The sequence below is a fragment of the Heptranchias perlo genome, chromosome 33, assembly GCF_035084215.1.
Source record: "Heptranchias perlo isolate sHepPer1 chromosome 33, sHepPer1.hap1, whole genome shotgun sequence".
Taxonomy (NCBI): Eukaryota; Metazoa; Chordata; class Chondrichthyes; order Hexanchiformes; family Hexanchidae; genus Heptranchias; species Heptranchias perlo.
Window position 1 is genome coordinate 5,255,818 of NC_090357.1, and position 23,791 is coordinate 5,279,608.

Sequence of the window (23,791 nt, forward strand, 5' to 3'; positions counted from 1 at the left end):
CATACAAAGGTGACCTGCACCAATCCACCTGTCTATAGAAGCCCATAAAGCTATCCCAGAGACAAAGAACATCTAATCAACTTTGGTGTAACAGGTAGCCACAATATAGCCCAACACCAATAGCACTGGACGGAACCGACCCCTTGAGCCCACGTTTGGAAAGCCCATTCCCAACCACTTTTTACAGTATGCATTGAACCACGTAAACTAGCATAAAAATTACATGAACGCATAAAGGTAGCGTTGTAACTGAGGAATCGTTGAAATAAGTAGCAATGACTACAGTTTGGGGATTAGAAGGAATACAGAACATGCAATGAAATAACAGCAGCAAGCTTCAATAGCGACCGAATTCTTGAAAGCTCTAGGTTTACTGTTGGTCTTTGACACACGAGAAGTGACCCCAACTCTACAACAGCACACTGTCAGTCCTGTAACCTATGGAGGGCGATGGTTACACGTGGCTAGAAAACTGGCCGCAATTATCTGTGTCTAACTCAAACCTAGTAAGAAAAAAACCGGCAGTTATAAACATTAGAAAGTAAGTAAGGTCCACTCTATAGGCAGAGTTAAACAGAGGCTGATTGCTCCGCTGCTCTATACGCTGGGAAGGAAGAGGATGATGGCGGGTCAGGGGTGAATTTAAACCATTTCGCACTGCTGGACTTAATTTCTGAGGCAGTCAATACAAGGCGCAGCAAGACAGAAACTTTAACCAACTTTTAAACGTGGCATCAAAAAAACTTTCTTAGTAGACGTCACAAAAAATCTGGAAGTGGGCAAGCAGGTTAGTTTCTAGGACTTGTAATTTCAAATCCATTTTACATGTAGGCGTTAGAACGATATTTTTAGTAGCCGGGAAAGTATTGCAGTGAAGTAGGAATTTTAGCAGAGTTCCCCAACTTAGTTTTGATTTCACATTTAGCTTTTCTATGATTTTTTAAAAAAAGTTCCTTGGGGCCAGAACAAATTAAATCATTTGAGATTTTTGAAGAGCTTCCCCTGATCAATTTTGACTTAATTTGGTAAGTTATGTTTTTTTAAACTAACGATTTTTAAATGACATGCGGGTGACTCACTGTGCGAAGGCAAAACAACTTTATGGACTGTTTCCATTGATCTTTCGGCGATTGAAATCCCCCCAGTGCTTTAGGAGAACAATTCAGGTTTCCTTTTTTTTCCTCCTGATTGTTAATGAACTCTTCCAAAAAAAAATATTTTAATCGTCTTGGGGCAAATTATTGTTTTCAATTCAAAATGGAAATTTGTTCCTAAAAGTGTTTTATCTCGCCCAGTAAATATTTTAGAATAAGGTTTATTTAACTGAAATACATGGTTAACTTTAAGCCTGCTTGATTGACATGGATGTACATGTTACCGGCTCCATTATTCCTCTTGCAAATTGCACATGGTTTTTTTTTAAACGTAGAACTGCCCCGTTGAAAATCAGTTCAGTCAAAACATCTCCGGGAGCGTTAGGAGCTGAAATTTAAAATATAAGTATTTCTAAATTGCTGCCACACCCGGAGTAAGGGCATTGCCTCCATATTTGTTCTAGGCACAAACATCAATCAGGGGTGGAAACGTCACTTGCAAATACATGCATTTAAAATGCGATTAAATCACTTGAGTAGAACTTCAATCACAAGGTGCCTGCAGTAAACTTGCTGCGAGTTTGAGATTCGAGTCGCACACGAGTTAAGTGGTTATTGGTTTCTGTTCTGAGCTGGAAGGTGCGCTGTCCAACAGAGACTAGGGGGTAACTACTGGCCAAAACAGATCAGGGGACAATCAATTGGCAGTTGTCTAACTCAAACTAATAAGATGGAACCAATATCAACAAAGTTTACAAATGCTTTTTTTTTCGCTGCGGTTGTGAAATGTAAAAGCATTTCGGATTAATTTTTCAGATGCACTTTGTTTACGGAGGTGGGCTGTACTCGTTTAAAGGGGGCAGGCATTGCTGCTCATCTAGTCCCTGATTGCAAAGCCGCTGTATTTTAATTAGCAGATATGCTGCAACTTGTATTGCCTCATTTCCTTCAGTTGTGTTGTTTCGCGTGCATTTTAATGCATCGCTCACTGTGCGCCCAACACGCACGTTTTACGAATAATATGCTCGGACCAATATCTCTTGTGATTATTCAATGCGTGTCCACGCCGGGGTGTAACCGTAGGTATTAAATGTCGCTTCTTGCATAATGTGTAGTAATATGTTCAGCCCTGGCCTGTGCAAGCTTAGCTATACACATCCCACTGGCACTAACACTACTGAATACTGCTGACACATACTGTCAGTAACAGAGCAGTGGCATATATATAGACAGTAATAGTGGAGTCATTAATGTTATGCTGACTCCTTACATGTATATCAGTAACAGTGTAATGTATCCTTGTATGTACATCAGTAATAGTATTGTGAATCCTTGCATATAGTCAGTAATCCTTATACCGTGCGTACAGCCTGTAATGGAATAGTGACTTCCTACATATAAAGTCAGTAATATTATTCAAAATACTTGTATGTACAATCAGTAATAGTATAGTGACTACTTAAATATAACATCAGCAATAGTATAGTGAATACTCCTTACTCAGGAGTAAGTATTAGTATACTGAATACTCCTAAATATACAATAATATAGTAACTCCTTGCACATAGTCAGTAATAGTATGGTGACTCTTATACAGTCAATAATAGCATAGGATGATTGCTAACAGTTAATAGTATAGTGACTCTATAAAGTCAGTAATGTAGTGTCTTCCTACATGTACAGTATGCGTATACTAAGTCATGGTATCGCTCCTCCTTACATGTTTTTAGTCATTAATTTTATAGTGACTTCTTACGTATATAATCTGTAATGGTTTCGTGACTTGCAACATATGTAGTCGGTAATGTTTTACATATGCAAGTCAGTCTGCTATATGCAAGTTCTGATTTGACTCTTGTATAATATTTAATAGCATTCCGCCTTAAATAAAACGCACTGGGAATATTATTTGGCCCATATGCAAAACATTACTGGCTAGAAATATCTGGATTAAAGTTTCTTGATGCAATAGGAAAATAATTGAGTCATTTCCTTTTAGTGACACAGCATTTTTTTCTTCATTCAATAGATGGTGAATATTAACCGCATGTTAGAATGAAGATATCGGACTTATTGTTTGTTTAATAACTGTATGATAAAATGCAATAAATAATTCTTTACAAAAGTTTCTGATAACCAAGAATATATTAGCAATGTTTTAACCACGTCTTCAGAACAACAATTTTATCTGGTATGAAGTCGAATATTAATAAAATCTGTTTGTATGTTGTCGAAATATATTGTACATAATACAAATGATGAATCTTGTACATGCAGGTAAGTCTGCGTGGTTAAACCAGTAACATCGTTCTTTCTTTGATCGTTAGACTAAAGTGCCTTCCTGATTTTCTTCAGAACAGCGTTAGCCAGACTAAAACTGAGTTCTTGATAACGGAGTTTAAAATAATGAGGTACTATTGATTACTCTCTGCCTGGCATTGGGCGAGAAATATGACTCGATAAATGCACGATTGCAGCAAAGCAATGGTAACTGTATTATGATCAATGTGTGAATAAAACCTGTTTGTATGTTTTCGAAATATATTGTTCATAATACAAATGATGAATCTTGTACATACAGGCAAGTCTGCGTGGTTAAACCAGTAACATCGTTTTTTTTTGAGAGTTGGACTAAAGTGCCTTCCTGATTTCCTTCAAAGAAGTGTTAGCCAGACTAAAACTGAGTACTTGATAACGGAGTTTAAAATAATTACTTAAAACGGTGAGCCCCACTTTCAATTATGCAGTTGAAAACTTCAGTATCAGCTCCAGACGGTAAAATAGCGGAACTGCATAAAGGTTCGGAAGAGAATGCGTTGCTCTGCTTTATAATTCAATGTAGCCACAAATAGACAAAAGGTAATACCCGAGACTGGTGGGTCTGTTTCTTCCCAATACCGGCGGCGTGCTGCTTCGGAATTAGTACAAGTTGGCACAGTACTACCGAGTTCAGATAAACGTGAATAACCTTAAACGTAGCATGTATATCACACTCCTGCAATACAGAAAAATACTGACCCGCGCATAAAAATTGCATTGGGACAAAACTGATTGATGAAGATCCCATTGTATTTACAAATGAATATATATCTATATCTATGCGGGGTGGGTGTGTGTGTGTGTGTGTGCCAGTATCAAAGATGGCAGCCCTGCAGCTGTCACAGGGCGCCAAGTCTGCAACTTTGACGGTCGGTTGCAGCTCTCTGATGTGGACTTGACTAAGTCAGAGACGCGAGGGGATGACGTCTCCAATCTGTTGATTTGCTACATTAAAAGCGAGAGGTGTATGTGTATGAGTGCGGCGCGGACTGTGAACTGTTTTTGTATGCTGCGCTAATAATAGCGTGCATAATTCGGTAAGTACCTCCAGATTGAGGCTGTTGCTGAATGAAAAGACGATTGTATTTAGAAAAAAAAGCAACCTATTTATATACGGGAGAGGAAAAAAAAAAGGTATGCAAAAAAAAAATAATGCAAACAAGCCTGTTTGTATGATAATTGTAATTGTGTGTCTCTGACTCTCTGTGTTCTCTTTTTTTTTTGCATTTGCTTGTTTACAATCCTGATGCTCGACTCTTTGTTTCCGCAAGAGGAATATTTTGTCCATTTTTTAAAAAAAAACTCACTTGATGGGAGATACCGGGCTTGCATCCCTCAGAAGGTTAGGTAGAAACTGTAACCCAGTGTGAAATACATTGTAACGTGCTTGTTGCAGAGTGTGGGAGAGGTGCTGGCTCCGTCTTTGTTACCAGGCACTTAGAAATTTTAACTATATATATATATAAAAAAAATAAATACATTTTGTTTAATTCGCAGTGGATGCGGAGCCGGCTTGTTTTTTTTCCCCCTCTCTCACGGTGATCAGCACGGACGGGTCCGGGTGTGTGTGTGTTTTTTTGGTGTGCTTGTTGATGGCGAGGGTTCTCCCCGAGTGTTGTTGCGTTTGTTCAGTGTTTCTTGCGCCGGCAGAGGGAGGATTGAGAAATCGCTGTTGGGATCACACGCTTCGATCTGGGCAGCGCTACGCGAGCAGAGGTCGGTGTGGGTTTTAAATCTCTGGGCTTGTAGCGGTGATATTTTAACGCGGTGCCTGGATGTGCAAAGTACCGTTATACACGTCTTTCTGCAGCCCTCTCTCTCTCTCTCTCTCTCTGTCCCTCTGACATCTACCATAACCTCGTCTTCTGACTTGTAATTCTCCTCTGTGAAATGATTTTTTCCCCCCCTCTCACCAGTTAATTTAAATCTATTGTAATGGCTCAGATGCCTAATTATACATTATGAATATAACAATATGCTATCCACGGGGTATCGAGTGATTTACTGTGCACCGAAACTGACTTGAAATGGACAAGTACCATGGGGAGGGGTGGAAGAGGTTAAGGCGAAAATAGAGGTGAAGAAATGGGGTGGAGACAGAGGCGGCGGGGGGAGAAAGAGAGGGAGCGGGGGGGACAGGGGGTGATGGAAAAGAATAGAGGGAGGAAGAGGCTGGGGAGAGAGAGACACAGACAGACATAGCCGCTACAGCGAGTAGCCGAGTTAGGGGCATTGTAACTGAAACAGAGACCGACTGGGTGACTGTACTAATGATCATGGGGATCTTTTCACACACTGGACTTCCGAACTTAAAATGTTGACTTGACTGGCAACTGTTTATGGAACTCCCTTACTGTGCAGTGTTAACATACGTACGACGGTGTTTTGAGACGTGTCCTCCTTAGTTAAAATAGATAAATTCGGATATCCAACGGTGCTTTTGTTTTCTTTAAATGTGCTAAATTTAAGAAAAAAGGTTACAGTTTGAAAATTTTGATGATTTAAATAGTTTTTTCCTTTTTAAAACAAAAGAATTTTATTTTCTCACCAGAGCATGGTTTAGTTGAAGATTGGTCGTAGGCAGGTGGCAGCGAGTCTATTATTAGTGGGAGGGTTTAAATATTTAGTTGCTTGTGCAGTTAATGATTACAATTACAGTAAATTAGTTTACTTTAAAAAGGTGCCTCTCTTCCATCATTTACTGATTCTGCATGTGGGGTCTGACCATTGTAATATAAATTGGTTTATTTTCCGGCGTGGGGGGGATTTTAAGCAATGCTTGAAGTGAAGTAGTTTGGGGGATGGTTTTCGGGGCTGTTTGTATCCAGTAAATTCAAGAGTAGAAATAGATTCAGAGGGAGGATAGCGACTGACTCTGATTTAATCACAGTACTGGCAGGTTACACAGTGTCCAGGGTTTTTAATCACACTTATTGAAAAAAAAATTCTATAGATTAGTGGCACGTGGTGTTATTCAGGACTGGAAGAGTCATCGACATACATATTATATACAGGCAGGGGGTGGAGATGTAAAGGGGAATTTCCCCATCCTCACAATGAGAGGGGATCCCCTACACAGGAAACATGTTCATGGGTCATGTATTTCATCCCGAGAGATTTTTTTTCCCCGGGGGGGGGGGTAGTTTTTCTGCCCTGTCCCCCACCCCATCCGACAGCACCTCCTCCTGGGATCCGTCCGTGTAATCGCCACCTCCTGTGGGGATCACAACGGCTCCGATCTGTTCCCTCACTCCCCGCCCCCGGCGGTGCTTTTATTGATATTAAATGACTAAACGGCCAATAATAGTTTTCTTTGGCTCCACTTTGCAGAAGTTTTTTTTAAAAAATTGATTGACGCTCGAGTTTGTTTGAATGTCCGGTCAGGTGTGAAATTGTCCGCCGCCTGAGTCCCGCACCGAGCGGAGCGCAGGATTCCCCCTCGACCGGATAGAAATGTTCTCAGTCAGTCGGATACAACTTCTCCAAGTTAGAAGATTGTCGGTGCCTCACCCACCCCCTTCAAACCACGGTCATGTCCTCAACTTCCCCTTTTCCTTATCACATTCCCCCCCCGCCCCGTCCCCCTCCCTCCTCCCCGTCTGCCGCCCGGCCCCTCCCTCCCTCACCCCCCCTCTCCCCTCACCACCCCCCCCGCCTCTCCCCTCACCACCCCCCCCCCCCCTCCTCTCCCCTCACCACCCCCCCCCCTCCTCTCCCCTCACCACCCCCCCCCCCCTCCTCTCCCCTCACCACCCCCCCCCCCGCCTCTCCCCTCACCACCCCCCCCCCCCCTCTCCCCTCACCACCCCCCCCCCCCTCCTCTCCCCTCACCACCCCCCCCCCCTCCTCTCCCCTCACCACCCCCCCCCTCCTCTCCCCTCACCACCCCCCCCCTCCTCTCCCCTCACCACCCCCCCCCTCCTCTCCCCTCACCACCCCCCCCCCTCCTCTCCCCTCACCACCCCCCCCCCATCTCTCCCCTCACCACCCCCCCCCCCATCTCTCCCCTCACCACCCCCCCCCCTCCTCTCCCCTCACCACCCCCCCCCCTCCTCTCCCCTCACCACCCCCCCCCCCTCCTCTCCCCTCACCACCCCCCCCCCCCTCCTCTCCCCTCACCACCCCCCCCCCCTCCTCTCCCCTCACCACCCCCCCCCCTCCTCTCCCCTCACCACCCCCCCCCCTCCTCTCCCCTCACCACCCCCCCCCCCCTCCTCTCCCCTCACCACCCCCCCCCCCCCTCCTCTCCCCTCACCACCCCCCCCCCCCCTCCTCTCCCCTCACCACCCCCCCCCCCTCCTCTCCCCTCACCACCCCCCCCCCCCCTCCTCTCCCCTCACCACCCCCCCCCCCTCCTCTCCCCTCACCACCCCCCCCCCCTCCTCTCCCCTCACCACCCCCCCCCCCTCCTCTCCCCTCACCACCCCCCCCCTCCTCTCCCCTCACCACCCCCCCCCTCCTCTCCCCTCACCACCCCCCCCCTCCTCTCCCCTCACCACCCCCCCCCCTCCTCTCCCCTCACCACCCCCCCCCTCCTCTCCCCTCACCACCCCCCCCCCCTCTCCCCTCACCACCACCCCCCCCTCCTCTCCCCTCACCACCACCCCCCCCTCCTCTCCCCTCACCACCACCCCCCTCCCCCTCCTCTCCCCTCACCACCACCCCCCTCCCCCTCCTCTCCCCTCACCACCACCCCCCCCCCCCTCCTCTCCCCTCACCACCACCCCCCCCCCCTCCTCTCCCCTCACCACCCCCCCCCCCTCCTCTCCCCTCACCACCCCCCCCCCTCCTCTCCCCTCACCACCCCCCCCCCCCCTCCTCTCCCCTCACCACCCCCCCCCCCCTCCTCTCCCCTCACCACCCCCCCCCCCCCTCCTCTCCCCTCACCACCCCCCCCCCCCCTCCTCTCCCCTCACCACCCCCCCCCCTCCTCTCCCCTCACCACCCCCCCCCCTCCTCTCCCCTCACCACCCCCCCCCCTCCTCTCCCCTCACCACCCCCCCCCCTCCTCTCCCCTCACCACCCCCCCCCTCCTCTCCCCTCACCACCCCCCCCCTCCTCTCCCCTCACCACCCCCCCCCCTCCTCTCCCCTCACCACCCCCCCCCCCTCCTCTCCCCTCACCACCCCCCCCCCTCCTCTCCCCTCACCACCCCCCCCCCTCCTCTCCCCTCACCACCCCCCCCCCTCCTCTCCCCTCACCACCCCCCCCCCTCCTCTCCCCTCACCACCCCCCCCCTCCTCTCCCCTCACCACCCCCCCCCCTCCTCTCCCCTCACCACCCCCCCCCCTCCTCTCCCCTCACCACCCCCCCCCCTCCTCTCCCCTCACCACCCCCCCCCCTCCTCTCCCCTCACCACCCCCCCCCCTCCTCTCCCCTCACCACCCCCCCCCCCTCCTCTCCCCTCACCACCCCCCCCCCTCCTCTCCCCTCACCACCCCCCCCCCTCCTCTCCCCTCACCACCCCCCCCCCTCCTCTCCCCTCACCACCCCCCCCCCCTCCTCTCCCCTCACCACCCCCCCCCCTCCTCTCCCCTCACCACCCCCCCCCCTCCTCTCCCCTCACCACCCCCCCCCCTCCTCTCCCCTCACCACCCCCCCCCCCTCCTCTCCCCTCACCACCCCCCCCCCTCCTCTCCCCTCCCCCGGATTGGAATCTGATGTGATGCACTTTGTGGTTGGTAGCTGCAGGTGCTCACTTTTTTGGCTAGCATAGAAAGATTAAATGCTTCAGTAACATGTTGGAGTGTGCCTGGCATCTGTTGAGCAGTACCTGTGTAACTGTTGCACACTTTCCAAAAAAAATGGCTGATATTATTGCAGGCATTTATAGTTTGTTATTAAGACAAAAACCTAAGAGGACAATTATGTGTAACTTGATCTCTAGCGAGCATTGATTCATTAAAAATGGATATTCACCCCTTTCCCAGGCACAGATCAGGCAATGTGTAAAAATTGGTGTTTTGTCTTACTTGTTGGCTGTTTTAATGATGTTGGACAATCTCCCTTGTAGTGGCTTGTGAGTTATCTTGAGGTCACAGTTGCTATGGATTGGCTACTAACTTTGCCTGTCCACTTCAGGCCATTGCTCAAGGTTTTCCAGTGAGGACGTGATCTAGATAGGCAGATTGCTGCTGTTAAACCCTTGAGTTCAATCAGAACTGGTCAATGACTGGCTTGTTTTTTTTAAAAAAGATTGTTTTGTACCTGTAACAATGTCTGATATCTGGAGTGTGATGTGCAAGCTGGACACCAGACTTTTGTATATAATACCCGAGACTCAATCAATTGGGCAGACACATGGCAAATGAAATCAAAAGATTTTTTTTTAAACTATTAGAATATCTCGATTTATATAGAATCTTACAGCACAGCAGGAGGCCAAATGGATCGACCAATAAAATAGAAGTCTACAGAAGGTATCGTAAGGATTTACAACATACCAGTCTGGCCACACATAAAATACTGTTTTCAGTTTTGATCATTGCATAAAAAAGACAAACTTGCTTTGGCGAGGACACGGTAAGTAAGGAGCAGTGTATGTGGAATGATCTATGAAGAAAGACTGGAAGAGATTAAGCTCTACAATTTGGAAAAACAGTTTAAGAGGGACCTCTGAAAATAAAATACACTGATAAAATATTAAATAGTATAGATTAGGTAAAACTAGAATATTGCTTTAAAGTAAATCACAAATAGTAGATCAGGGAACTTAAATGGAAATTAACGACAAGCAAATTTGGAACAGATGCTCAAAACGATTTCTATCCTCAAAGAAGGAGAAACATTTAGAATAATCTACCCAGCAATGCAACTGAGGCAAAAACATTGGGTTTGTTTAAAAGCAGTTCACTTTTCTTAAAAAAAAGACTTGCATTTATGTAGTGCCTTTCTTGACCTCCAGACATCCCAAAGCACTTTACAGCCAAAGAAGTACTTTTTGAAGTGTAGTGTAGGAATTGAAGTTCACGTGGAGGGGGAGCTTTGAGTTGAATGGTCTCTTAGCAAAGACATATTTGTATGCGTGATATATGATGTATTAAAAAAATAGTTGAGTGTGATTTTATTTTTATTTTTTAATTGGGCATAGAAATAACCAGGAACAATGCAGACAATCTAGCCTTTTCCCTTTTTGAGGGATTGTTTTGGCATCGGGTGAGACACTGTCCTAAAAGGACTAGCATGGTGACATCCCTACTAAAAGTATGCTTTGTGGTCATCACTGCACTTAAATTGCTTGTGTGCCATTGGCTCATTTATGTTGGAAAGTGGTGCTTGGAACAGGAATTTGAAAGGTTTGGCATTGAGTACATGGGAGGGAGAGATGGGGCGGGGGGGTTGTTTAGAGTGAGGACACCGAGATTTTTGCAACTGTCATAGTTAATTGCAACATTGCTATTATTTTGAAAGTAGTCCAAACATTGAAAATACAAATTTAGAGGCAATTGTTTGTTTCGTAATACAATGCACCTTTACTACATAGAATAATGGATGCTTAGCAATTCTGTACAATGTTTGACATCATCGTCAAATAGGCTCCTAAACCACCAGCTGCATGTCTGAGGTGTGTTACTGCCTTGAAACGAAACATTTTGAGAAAGAAATTTAAAAATAGAGAGGGTAATGGCTTGGACATAGAAGCAACAGCAAATCCTGTATCTGCTGCATACGTCAAACTGACCAGTGGCTTGTACATATCACGAGTCAGTGACCTCTTCTAATGGACATCTATGTAGGATGTTTCTCTACATCATGTTCTTTTTGTAAATAAATTAGAGCTTGCACTCAAATGGAAGGCAGTTCTTATTTGTCTGGAAATTAGAAATTTGTTTTAGTCTATTGCAGTACGTGCCTCTTAGTGTTAATAGAAATGCTTGTGTAAATACTGATTCATTTCCTCAGAACGTTTTAGTTAAATAAAAAAAATGGTGTGTGCGAAATCATTAAACGAACATGCAATGCTTATCCAGTTCAGCGATTGAACCACTACTGGTTTAAGAAAGAAAGAGCTTGTGTTTATATTGTGTCTTATTACATTCCAAAGCACTTCACATACAATTAATTACATTATGCTGTTAATGATATGTTGGATAAACATGGCAGCCATTTTATGCATACCAGTGTACCACGGCTAGTGAGATGAATGACCTCTTTCTCATGGTGTTGGTTGAGATAGGAATATTGGCCATGGCTCTGGGAGAACTTCCTACTCTTTCTAAATAGTGTCATAGGATGTTTAAATGCCAAACTGCGCCTGGTGGCTCAGATGAACATCAAGCCAACACCTCTGACAATGCAATAGTAGATTAGGTGCTCAAGTTTCGGAGTGGGATTTGAACATACAACCTTCTAACTCCCAGGTGAGAGTGGTTCCAATGGAGCCAAGCTAACGTGGAGATAATAGCTGAAAGCTGAGTCGATTAAAGTTGCATATGATTTTTTTTGGAGATGAACTTGATGTACTTTATGTACAGTTACCTTTTGTAAAAGAAACTCTGATCGATCCAGGTAATTAGGTTTGTACTAGGCTGTGATTGTTCTCCTTAGAGCAGAGAAAGTTAAGGGGTAATTTAACAGAGGTGTTCAATATTAAGGGGTTTTGATAGGGTAGATGGGGAGAAACTGTTTCTACTGGCAGGAGGGTCAGTAACCAAAAGGCACAGATTTGAGAGAATTAGCATAAGATCCAGAGGGCAGATGAAGAGAGATTGTTTTACGCAGCAAGTTGTTATGATCTGGAATGTGCTGCCTGAGAGGGTGATGGAAGCAGATTCAAGAGTAGCTTTCACAAGGGAATAGGGTAAATACTTGAAAAGGAAAAATTTCCAGGGCTTTGGGGACAGAGCAAGGGAGTGGGACTAATCAGATATCTCTTTCGAAAGAGCCGGCATAGGCATGATGGGCTGAATGGCCTCCTTCTGTGCTGTACTACTCTGATTCTATGAAACCTGATGCTAGGAAAGCTTCTCCTTTGAGTGTCTAAAAGGCCATATTGCCAACCAAGACGATATTTTGTAATGGTAACTGGATGTGAGAGAATTGTGTGTGCTGAATGCAACTGAAGTGTCCAGATACTAACGGACTATAGGAAAAATTAAACTTAAGATGATTAACTTTCAACGTCACGTGATATGTGTCCTGTATGATAATTGATCACGTAAAATTACTCCCACCAAACATTTGGAAGGGTAAAAATCTCTAATTATTCATTTTGGTATTTCTGCCCATATGATTTGCTGGTTTTGAGTCCTGTAGTTCTATTACTCACCTCACCTGAAGTACTTTTTAAGTAATCTTCAATATTAACAACTGCGTTCATATTTTCCCTCTTTCCTTAGAGAACAGTGTGTTTAAAAAAAAAGTGGAAGGATTCTCAGTTCAACAGGCCATGACATGAATGATCCTTCCATGGCTGTAACTGTCTTCATACCAGCTGATAGGGTGGTTAGTCCTATATGGCAGGAGGGTTTAAGGGGTCCCACAACCCATAAGATGAGGAGGGGGCCACCCACACCCACTGGACGCTAGTATCCCACCGGGTGTCAACCCAGAATTTAAAGCCGGAGCTCTGGTCTTCACTTGCCGGGACTGTCTAGGGCAGGGCTCGAACCCTGCACCTTCTGACTCTGGAGGAATGTTACCACTAAGCAAAGGCTCGCATTAACAACTGTTGTCGCGCGCACGCACAGAAACCACTTGTGAGCCCTTCGTTCATGGGGTATGATGAAACACTACTGCCTTGAGTTTTACTTTTCTTATTTGCAAAATATAAAAATAGAAATAGTTGAGTCTCAGCACGAAGACACACAGGCCCCCATCTCCTACCATGCGTTTCTCTTGTGCAAACAGTAAGAAGATATCCTCGCTGTCCCTGGAGTCTTGAGTCATTGACTCCTTGTATGTTCTTTTGTGTAACAACGGCCAATGCCAACTCGCATAAGATGCAAAGTTGAGTCCTGCTGTTAACTTGGCTTGTCTGGTGAAAATCTTGACAGGACATCGATGAATGTTCGTTGGTGCATTATATTGCAGCACTGCTGCTGTGGGCAGTTCACACTTCAGGCAATCTCTTGTGATATAAGGGAAGTGGTGTTGGTGCCTCTGGCATGCAGTACCACCTCCTGAGAGTTTTTTTTCACTCCTCACCCCTTTCAGAGACCCGGTGCACCCAGCGATGAACGTAGACAGTCACCTCCGGCATAATGCGTCCCCATAGAGCCACTCATTTCTTTCTGCCTAAGGGTAGGCTGAGCTTGTCTCTGCAGCCTGGCGATTGTGTTTTTGCAAGAAAGATACCAGAACTGAGAGGTTATAACCATCAGGAAAGACTGAACAGGCTGGGGCTCTTTTCTCCAGCAAAAAAGAAGGCTGAGGGGTGACCAAACAGAAGTCTTTAAGGTTATGAAGGGATTTGATAGGGTAGACGTAGAGAAAATGTTTTCACTTGTTGGGGGGTCATAAATATAAGATAGTCTCCAATAAATCCAATAAGGAACTCTGGAGAGTCTTCTTTACCCACAGAGTGTTGAGAATGTGGAACTTGCTACCACATGGAATGGTTGAGGTGAATAGCATAGATGTATTTAGGGGTACATAAGTACATGAGGGAGAAAGGAATAGAAGGATATGGTAGTAGGTAGGGAGGAGGCTCGTGTGGACCATAAACGCTGGCACGGACCAATTGGGCCAAATGGCCTGTTTCAGTGCTGTAAATTTTATGTATGTAATTCTATGCATTGCTGGTGACTACAGATCTTTCCTCCAGTTATATAATGAAAAGTCCACGGCCAGAAAGTAACAATTATGAATTTTGAATGCCTGCTGGTGCTTTATTTGTGTTGTTGCCAGTGCTCCGAGATCCATCCTACGAACTAAATGGGTCAGATCCCAAGTGCGAGGAGCCCCACCACCAACATAAAGTGACCGTGAAATGCAGCCTGATTTCTAATAGAAACGAAGATTGAGGGTTGATCTGAAGATATATTCCATGCGGTGAGGTTGTAATCGTGAGTTGGACAGGTTACAAACCTTGGTTAGTTGTTCTACCCGACAACATTTGGTTTTGACGAACCAAATGTTAGCAGCCAATTTAAAGCCATTTGGAGTCAAGCCATATCAAATTACTGAAAGTCAAGGTGCCAGTGGAAAGCAGCAGTTGATTCTTAACTATTTAGGTACCTATTTTATGCTCCACTTAATGGGGTGAATTTTTGCCTTTTATGTGAAATTTCATTGCATAGCAATAGAATGCTTTTGATATTGGATCGTCAGCTCCAATATCAGTCTCTCAGATGGCCAAAATACAGAGCAATGCGCACTCTGCCATGGCCAACAGTGAGCATCTACCCCAATCTCCAAGAGGACACCCTTGTGGGAAATGGAAGCATCCCATTGATACATCAGCCATCCTCGGAGTGAGACTGACAATGGGTGTTTGAATTCTGGATGGTTTTGTGCTGTGGAGCCACCCAGGCCAGCAACTGAGCTGACCGTGTCTGAAATGCATTTCGAGTGGGATTCTTGATCCCACAGTACTGTCGTGTAGCTCCTTTCAATTGAGCTCTGGACTCAGCCAGAAAGTCTTGGGGTTGAATTCTGGAGGTTTAACTCGGCCATGCATCCTTCTCAGGGTAAAATGAGTGCCATCTCAAGGATGTGGGGAGGCAACAGGAGGCTGGATTAACTGTGCAGTACTTGCTGTGATGTTGCAATATCTCCTGGCTTCTTTGGCACTAAACCACACAGGCATTTCTTGCACAATGAACACTGATATTCATGGTATATTTGTGTCTTTTTTGCTCACACTTGCTGTCAATTCTCCCCCTCTCTCTCTCTCTCTCTCCAGCCTCCTTTCCCTCTCCTCACATGCTCACATTCAGTGAAATTGTCCCTATATATAGCTGAAACTTGGTAATGACTTTGCACAGTCACTAAATTGTACTCTGTCCATACCATACTTCAGCAATCAAATTACCAACATTCTTTGTCCCATGGAAATGACAAATAATTAATCTTGACTATCAAAGTTTTATCAGAGATGGCAATCATATTGGTTGGTAATTAATTTAGGGAGATGGAGGTACTGCATCTGGGAATACAAGACGACAGTAAATAACCTTCACAAAAAACATTTGTCGCCATGGATTAAGTACTATATTTGTGGTTATATTGATTTATGACTAAAGCACTTAATGTTATACAGTAGAGCACAAGATAAACAATAACCAGGGCGAATTCTACAGGGACAAGTAAGAAAATTATAGCAAAAACCAAAGCGGTTTTGGGAGTTTGACCAAGGACGACCATGAACAATTTTCAAAAAAAATCCTTGTTATTTCTTCGGCTGCATTGTGTTTTCAGTTTTTCACTACAGTGATCATTTATTTTCAGGGTTTTCCTTTCTTCAAACTGTTGAATTGGAAACAATTTAATTTTGAAGAAATCCTATATAGCATGATTATTGTGTTTTCAGGTGAGAGACATTCTGTTCCCCTGGCCGGTCTCCCACCTTGCACCCTCCAGAAATTTGAGCTCATCCAAAATTCTGCTGCCCATACCCTAACTTGCACCAAGTCCCGTTCACCCGTTACCCCTGTACTCGCTGACCTACATTGGCTCCCGGTCCGGCAACTCCTCGGTTTTTTAAAATTCTCATCCTTGTTTTCAAATCCCTCCATACCCTCGCCCCTCCATAACCCTGTAACCTCCTCCAGCCCTACAACCCTCCGAGATCTCTACGCTCCTCCAATTTTGGCCTCTTGCGCATCCCCGATTTTCATCACTCCAGCATTGGCGGCCGTGCCTTCAGTTGCCTAGGCCCTAAAGCTCTGGAATTCCCTCCCTAAACCTCTCCTCCTCTGCCTTTCACTCCTTTTTTAAGACACTCCTTAAAACCTAACTCTTTGATCAAACTTTTGGTCACCTGCCCTAATATCTCCTTATGTGGCTCGGTGTCAAATTTTGTTTGATAATCGCTCCTGTGAAGTGACGTGGGACGTTTTACCACGTTAAAAGGCGCTAAATAAATGCAAGTTGTTGTTTGGTCTTTGGTAAAATATTCATGCATGTGATTAGGGGTGAGATTTCAGAAGGGATATCATCAAATGCTCATTACAGCCCAGAAATGAGTGCTGTTGATATCAATGGATAAATACTTACTACATCCATATGACATTCCTCTGTTCACTGTTTTAAGCAGGAGTTAGTACACCTGCTAAAATAGAGGACCAGGGAATGGTAAGTGTTGACTGCTAATATCGTAACTAGCAATTTGTAGGCTTAATTATATTTCAACGAACTGAGGCCCTGTATGCCTGCTCGGGTGAATGTTCAAGATCTCTTGGCACAATTTGAAAAAGAGCAAGGGGTTCGCCTGGTGCCCTGGCCAACATTTCTCTCTGAACAAACAAAAACAGTAGGATGGGGTGGGATCTTGGATGAATTTAAAGACGAGGGCAAGGATTTTAAATGTGGGGGAATGGGGAGTCTGTAGATCAGTGAAGACGGGGTTGATGCATATCAGAACTTAAGTGCTTAACGTTTTGTTCACATGAAAAATGAGATTAAAAATATCTATCGTCTTTTGTTCCTACAGCTAACTGAGCACCTCCACTCCAAGCAGTGTAACAGACAGCCTAATGAGTTGGTCCAGTGTGCAGCAGATCTGTGGATTTGATTAAAAATGGGAATAATAAAGCTTCAGAACCCCAGCCATCCCTCGGGGCTCCTTCACAAAGCCAACCAGATGCGACTTTTAGGGACTCTGTGCGATGTGGTGATCCTGGTGGACAGCCAGGAGTTCCACGCTCATAGGACCGTCTTGGCCTGCACGAGCAAGATGTTTGAAATTTTGTTTCTTCGCAACAGTCAGCATTACACCTTGGACTTTCTTTCACCAAAGACTTTCCAGCAGATCCTCGAGTACGCTTACACAGCCACGCTCCAAGCAAAAGTCGAAGACTTGGATGATCTGCTGTATGCAGCAGAGATACTGGAGATCGAGTACTTGGAGGAACAGTGTCTGAAGATACTCGAGACTATTCAGGCAACGGATGAAAATGATACAGATATGACAGTCACTGAAGATGAGGATGGAGAGAAGGCCAGGTTTAATAAAAATATATTGGTTAGTAAGCAACTTTCTGGTGAAGAGGCTGGTTACACTAATGTGGCTAACCAAGCTTTACCCACTGGGACTATGGAAGAACAAAGCCCCTCTGTGTCAACGTCATTTGGACTTTCCGCAATGAGCCCCACCAAAGCTGCTGTAGATAGTCTTATGAGTATTGGACAGTCAATTATACAAGGGTCTTTACAACAAACTTCAGCAGATGAAGCATTCTCTGCTGGTGGCAGGCATCCCATGATAACAGAGGTTAAGCATGAAATGATGCAGGTGGAGGAGGCCTCTAGTCCTAAGACGGGCGAATCTGGTTCGACGGGGGGTGAGAAGATATCTGATGCCCCTGGCACGCCAACCCGAAGTAGCGTCATCACCAGCGCCCGTGAACTGCACTACGTCCGTGAGGAGAGTTCTGGAGAGCAGCCACCCGAGGCAGGCCTGGGCGTACAAATGGGGATGGAGAACAACTCCAGCGTGCAGGGTGAGAAACACGCTGCCTTGTACCCCGTCCCATTCAACCGCAGAACTGACGGCCTGCTAGAGGTGCCAACTTCCTTATCCTCCACCATCCACGTGCAGCCGACTCTCTCCGTCGCTATGGACTTCAGCGGTTACGGAGGGCTTCTGCCTCAAGGCTTCATTCAGAGGGAGCTTTTCAACAAGTTGGGCGAGCTTGCCGCGGGCATGAAGACAGAGAACAGATCTGCTAGCGAGAGGTGCAACGTATGCGGCATGGAATTATCAGACAATGAAGCTATTGAACAGCACAGGTAAGGACATTTCTTCATCATCTTTGACGAAAGTGGGGTTGTTTATCCAGTGGCACAGCGCACCCAATAGCTGTGCTACAGCTCTTCATATTATTGGATGTTGCGTTCGGGTGTTGTGCACAGGGAGCTGATAAGAGGTTAGAAGCGGGGAAGCTGAAAAAATATGAGACGCTGATTATTATGGAATATTAGAGGTTTTTAAAAAAAAAAAAGTACAAACAGGCCATTTGTCCCATCAAGTCTGTCCTGGTATTTTTCTCCACAAGCCGTCTGGTCCCATTTTCCAGCTCACTGCCCATACCCTTTAATTTTCCTGTTTTTCAATCTGCTATTTAATTCCCCTTTTTAAAAAGAATTTATGGGTTCCACTTCAACACTGTTCGTAGCAGAGAATTCCACAATCTAACCACCTTCTGTGGTTTTTCTTAAAAAAACATTTTCTACTTCCCCTTTAATTCTTTTTGCGATTACTTTTAAAAGTTTGTGCCCTCTTGGTACCATCCCCCAACCAGTGGAAGCTTGGGTGAACCAACTTTTTATTAAAAAAAAATTAATGTTATCTTCACTTTTAATGGGAGACACTTGTATGGATCTCATTGGTGTTAGGCATGATGTGGCGGCAGATTACTGAAAGATGAAATTCAATGTGGACAAGTGTAAAGTACTGTCCATAAGATGGAAAAATAAGCCACATGCAAACCTCTTGAATGGTGTTGATGAAGTGGAACTAGACCTAGGAGTCTTCGTAGACTTGACGCTCGACGTGTCCAACCAACGCAGAGCAGCGATCGACAAAGCCAATAGAATGTTGAACTGCATAGACAAATCAGTAGATTACAAGTCCGAGGATGTGGTTATCAAACTGTACTGGGCTCTGGTCAGGTCACACGTTGTGTTCGCTGAGCAACAAGGGAGAGATTAAAGTGGCAGAGGCAGTGCAGAGAAGAGTCACGAGGCTGATTTCCTATTGTCGAGTATCTGAGGAGTTAAGAGGAAAGACTATGAGAGACTTGGGCTTTTCAACCTTGAGAGGAGGCATCTGAGAGGTGATCTTGTAGAGGTAAATGGTGTGGAAAAGGTAATTTATGGAAAATTACTTATTAAATTGTGGGAGCAGGACATGGGTTCAAACGAGCAAACGGTAACTTTTGGACTTATATTAGGAGATTCTTTACGCAGAGAGTGATCCACGCTTGGAATGAAGTTCTAGTAGGGTTGGTTGAAGGTGAAAATCTTGTATGTATTTAAGAAGCAATTGGATGCTGAAATGGGGGATTGTAGAGTTTATCTATCCAGAAGCCAACATGGGCTGCACTGTCTTCCCTCATCCATAATTATCCTACTTTTAAGTTAGATCTGCCAATGGGTTTTCCTGTGATGGAGATTCCCTATCACCACTTGGCCCAACGGAGTTTGAAACTAGGGTGTCCCTCAACTCCCCTTGAGCAACGCCACGGGAGAGCCAGTAATATAGTACGAAATGTAAGCGCTAGTTTAATTTTAATATTTTGGAAGGGCTGTTGTCTATAGAAAGAGAGGGTATATTGCAGGATGCTGGTTTTGTGTTGCTATCAGCAGAATGTTGCATTGCTGTTCAAACTAACTACTGCAATTCCTGGGACAAATTAATTTTGCATTTGGAAGGAATGGCTTTTCCTCATCTGGTGCTGTTCAATTTTATTGTTTGATTTAAAATCTCTCCCATATGGTGCAATAAAAGGACATGCAATGTTGTCACTAGGATTTCAATAAAGTGTAAGGATGGGGGGTGGGGGGTGAAATTTTGATACTGTATCCATTTGAACTGTGAAAAGCATCCCACAGGGCAGTCACAGATTGTGTCCACCCAAACCTGGTTTGTATTTGGAGATACCATTTTGAGCCATACTGGTGGGTACAGGCCTGTCCCTGTGTAGCACTGGGGTACAGGCCTGTCCCTGTGTAGCACTGGGGTACAGGCCTGCCCCTGTGTAGCACTGGGGTACAGGCCTGCCGCTGTGTAGCACTGGTGGGTACAGGCCTGTCGCTGTGTAGCACTGGTGGGTACAGGCCTGTCGCTGTATAGCACTGGTGGGTACAGGCCTGTCGCTGTATAGCACTGGTGGGTACAGGCCTGTCGCTGTGTAGCACTGGTGGGTACAGGCCTGTCGCTGTGTAGCACTGGTGGGTACAGGCCTGTCGCTGTGTAGCACTGGTGGGTACAGGCCTGTCGCTGTGTAGCACTGGTGGGTACAGGCCTGTCGCTGTGTAGCACTGGTGGGTACAGGCCTGTCGCTGTGTAGCACTGGTGGGTACAGGCCTGTCGCTGTGTAGCACTGGTGGGTACAGGCCTGTCGCTGTGTAGCACTGGTGGGTACAGGCCTGTCGCTGTGTAGCACTGGTGGGTACAGGCCTGTCGCTGTGTAGCACTGGTGGGTACAGGCCTGTCGCTGTGTAGCACTGGTGGGTACAGGCCTGTCGCTGTGTAGCACTGGTGGGTACAGGCCTGTCGCTGTGTAGCACTGGTGGGTACAGGCCTGTCGCTGTGTAGCACTGGTGGGTACAGGCCTGTCGCTGTGTAGCACTGGTGGGTACAGGCCTGTCGCTGTGTAGCACTGGTGGGTACAGGCCTGTCGCTGTGTAGCACTGGTGGGTACAGGCCTGTCGCTGTGTAGCACTGGTGGGTACAGGCCTGTCGCTGTGTAGCACTGGTGGGTACAGGCCTGTCGCTGTGTAGCACTGGTGGGTACAGGCCTGTCGCTGTGTAGCACTGGTGGGTACAGGCCTGTCGCTGTGTAGCACTGGTGGGTACAGGCCTGTCGCTGTGTAGCACTGGTGGGTACAGGCCTGTCGCTGTGTAGCACTGGTGGGTACAGGCCTGTCGCTGTGTAGCACTGGTGGGTACAGGCCTGTCGCTGTGTAGCACTGGTGGGTACAGGCCTGTCGCTGTGTAGCACTGGTGGGTACAGGCCTGTCGCTGTGTAGCACTGGTGGGTACAGGCCTGTCGCTGTGTAGCACTGGTGGGTACAGGCCTGTCGCTGTGTAGCACTGGTGGGTACAGGCCTGTCGCTGTGTAGCACTGGTGGGTACAGGCCTGTCGCTGTGTAGCACTGGTGGGTACAGGCCTGTCGCTGTGTAGCACTGGTGGGTACAGGCCTGTCCCTAAGGATGGGAACAAAATAAAGTGATGAATTAAGAGTTGATCTAGGACTAGGAAGTGGCACCGATTTTGGATATTTTTGGAATGGATTGTATGTTAGAATATTCAAAATATTAGTCGTGGTTCTGGCTGACTAATACTAGCTGAGGGAGGGCTGTTTCTTTGGGGAGGGGGAGAGAATTAGGGAGGGAGGCATCACAGATTCCCTTTACTTCCTTCCTGCCCCAACCATATATGTCCAATAGCAAATTTCTCTTTTGGAGTAAGGGCCTGTTGAGTGAAAAATTCTAATGGATATATTGCCGATTGGCTCCAGACCAGAGGCTTTGTCTATATATTTATTTTTGTGATGGATGCATTTCGGCAGTTTACCATTGCCCAGCACTGAAACCCCTCGCTCTGAGCCAGTCCCAACCTCAGGAGAGTGCCCCCATCTGCACTAGTGTGACGCTTCCACTTTGTTGGACCTTTGCAGTAGGGGACGCTAGGCTGGGGGCCAAGATCCGTTGTTGGAGCAGAGGCGACTGGGTTTAACTCTGCCTGAAATGGAAAGTGTTCTCTTTCCTCAGCACTAACATTGAACATCATGTTTCTACCCAAAAGGTGGGACGGAAGTCTGGCTTTATGCTCTGAGTAAGTTTAAACAGAGTTTGAGAATAACCCAACTGCTGGTCCAACAGAGATAGGCTTCAGGTGTTTTCCTTCACCTGTCACCTGGCTAAGCAAGCAAGTAGTAATGTGATGTGTGCAGCACAGATACGAGAAAGGGTTGAAACCCTGGGCTGCCTCTTGGCAGAGCGTGTCACCGTATCGCACCACAGACAAGTAGGATGTGGGCTTTTACCCCTCCCCCACGACTGCCTATGTAAGTTCTTCTCAACTCATTGTTGGAGACTGTGAGATGTTTCTCCATGCGATCAGTGGGTAACGTGGGTGGCTTTTCTCTTCCATATCACCTGGTACAGCACCTGCCAGCTAGCTGAAGCAACATGATTGAAGCCTAGAAGTTGGGCACCTGTTTCCTCTCTTGGGACTGAGGAAGTGGAAAGGTTGGAGGTGGAATATGCTCTTTCCCCACATCCATAAAAGAGTGTGTCTTTCAAGTTAAGCTCGACAAGCATTTCTGTTTCTAATTCAGGTTGGCTGGGGGTTGAAGGGCAGGAAGATTGGGTTGGTGATGAACTAGGATCCATGCTAGTTTGTAGAAGTCCAGTTTCAGCATTGCTTTCCTTGTAGATCAGCATCTTGTTTAACTGGCACTCTGCTTTTTTTCTGACAAAGTGTCTTTGTTCCACTATTATTTACTCTTTTTTTGTGTTACCAAGATGAGGCACCAAGGATGACCATGCAAGGGAGCGGGACGGACATTTAGAAATGTGTGCATTAATCCAGAGTGCTTCAGGGTTGATGTCACAGTTGTGTTTGTTAATAAGGGCTCTTTCGCGATAATATAATCAATTTGAAGCACAGTTTAATAGGGAATCCAACAAATTGGTTTTGAACTTAAATTGGGCAAATGGGCTAATTATTGATGAAATTAGCTGCTTCATACTTGGTACAGGTGAAATTTTATATTGACTCTCTCTTCATTGCTCCAAAATAATGTCCAGTCTCTGGATGGCCTTATCCCATCACCTGTTATGGAGCTGAAAAGTTCTGCCTTGATACTTTAAGCAATGTATTCACATGAAACCGGTTGGCCAACTTTTTCCATTTATTTCTAAATGGCACAGCACTGCGGTGTAAATTGTATTGAAGGCCACCATTATGTTCCTTGTGTGTGAGATGCTGCCTTTATGAAAATGATGACTTTCCATTCTCCATCCTCCAAACAGAAATGTTTGCTGAACATTTTCTCATAAAGATACCACCCCTTTTAAGTTGGATTTCTGTTGATCGGTAGGGGTAGCTTTCTTTTAGGTAATAAGATGTGTAACTTTATTCCCAGGTATAAGACCTGATTCCGACTCAGGAGAACTTTTTTATTTTCCTTGCCCTGTGTTCTGCATTACGTAAATGTTGAACTTTAAAATTGAAATCCTGATATCAGAACTCTTTACTTTAAAACCGGGGATCAGGCGGGAAAGTGGAGTTGAGGTCGAAGATCAGCCATGATCTTATCGAATGGCGCAGTAGGTTCGAGGGGCCGTATGGCCTACCCCTGCTCCTATTTCTCATGTTCTTATGTAAACCATTTGACTAATCAGCACTTACAATAAAGACGGAAATAAATATTATTTATTTGATATTTGTTGGTAAATTAGGTGCCACGTTTATTGGGTTTAAACCATTGGGAACGCACTTTGGATAAATCTCTCATCCACTTATGCTGTAGGTACCTGTTAG

The 23,791-nt window shown here is 45.8% G+C and overlaps 1 protein-coding gene across 1 annotated transcript in view; it reads left to right on the plus strand.

Annotated features, from left to right (window-relative positions):
* Positions 1 to 4,375: 4,375 nt before the first annotated feature.
* Positions 4,376 to 23,791, plus strand: part of zbtb16a (zinc finger and BTB domain containing 16a) — a 224,977-nt gene continuing 205,561 nt past the window's right edge. The window contains exons 1-2 of the mRNA XM_067970901.1: positions 4,376 to 4,450; positions 17,008 to 18,305. Coding sequence (XP_067827002.1) covers positions 17,095 to 18,305 — 1,211 coding nt within the window. The 5' untranslated portion in view covers positions 4,376 to 4,450; positions 17,008 to 17,094. The remainder of the gene's footprint in view (positions 4,451 to 17,007; positions 18,306 to 23,791) is intronic.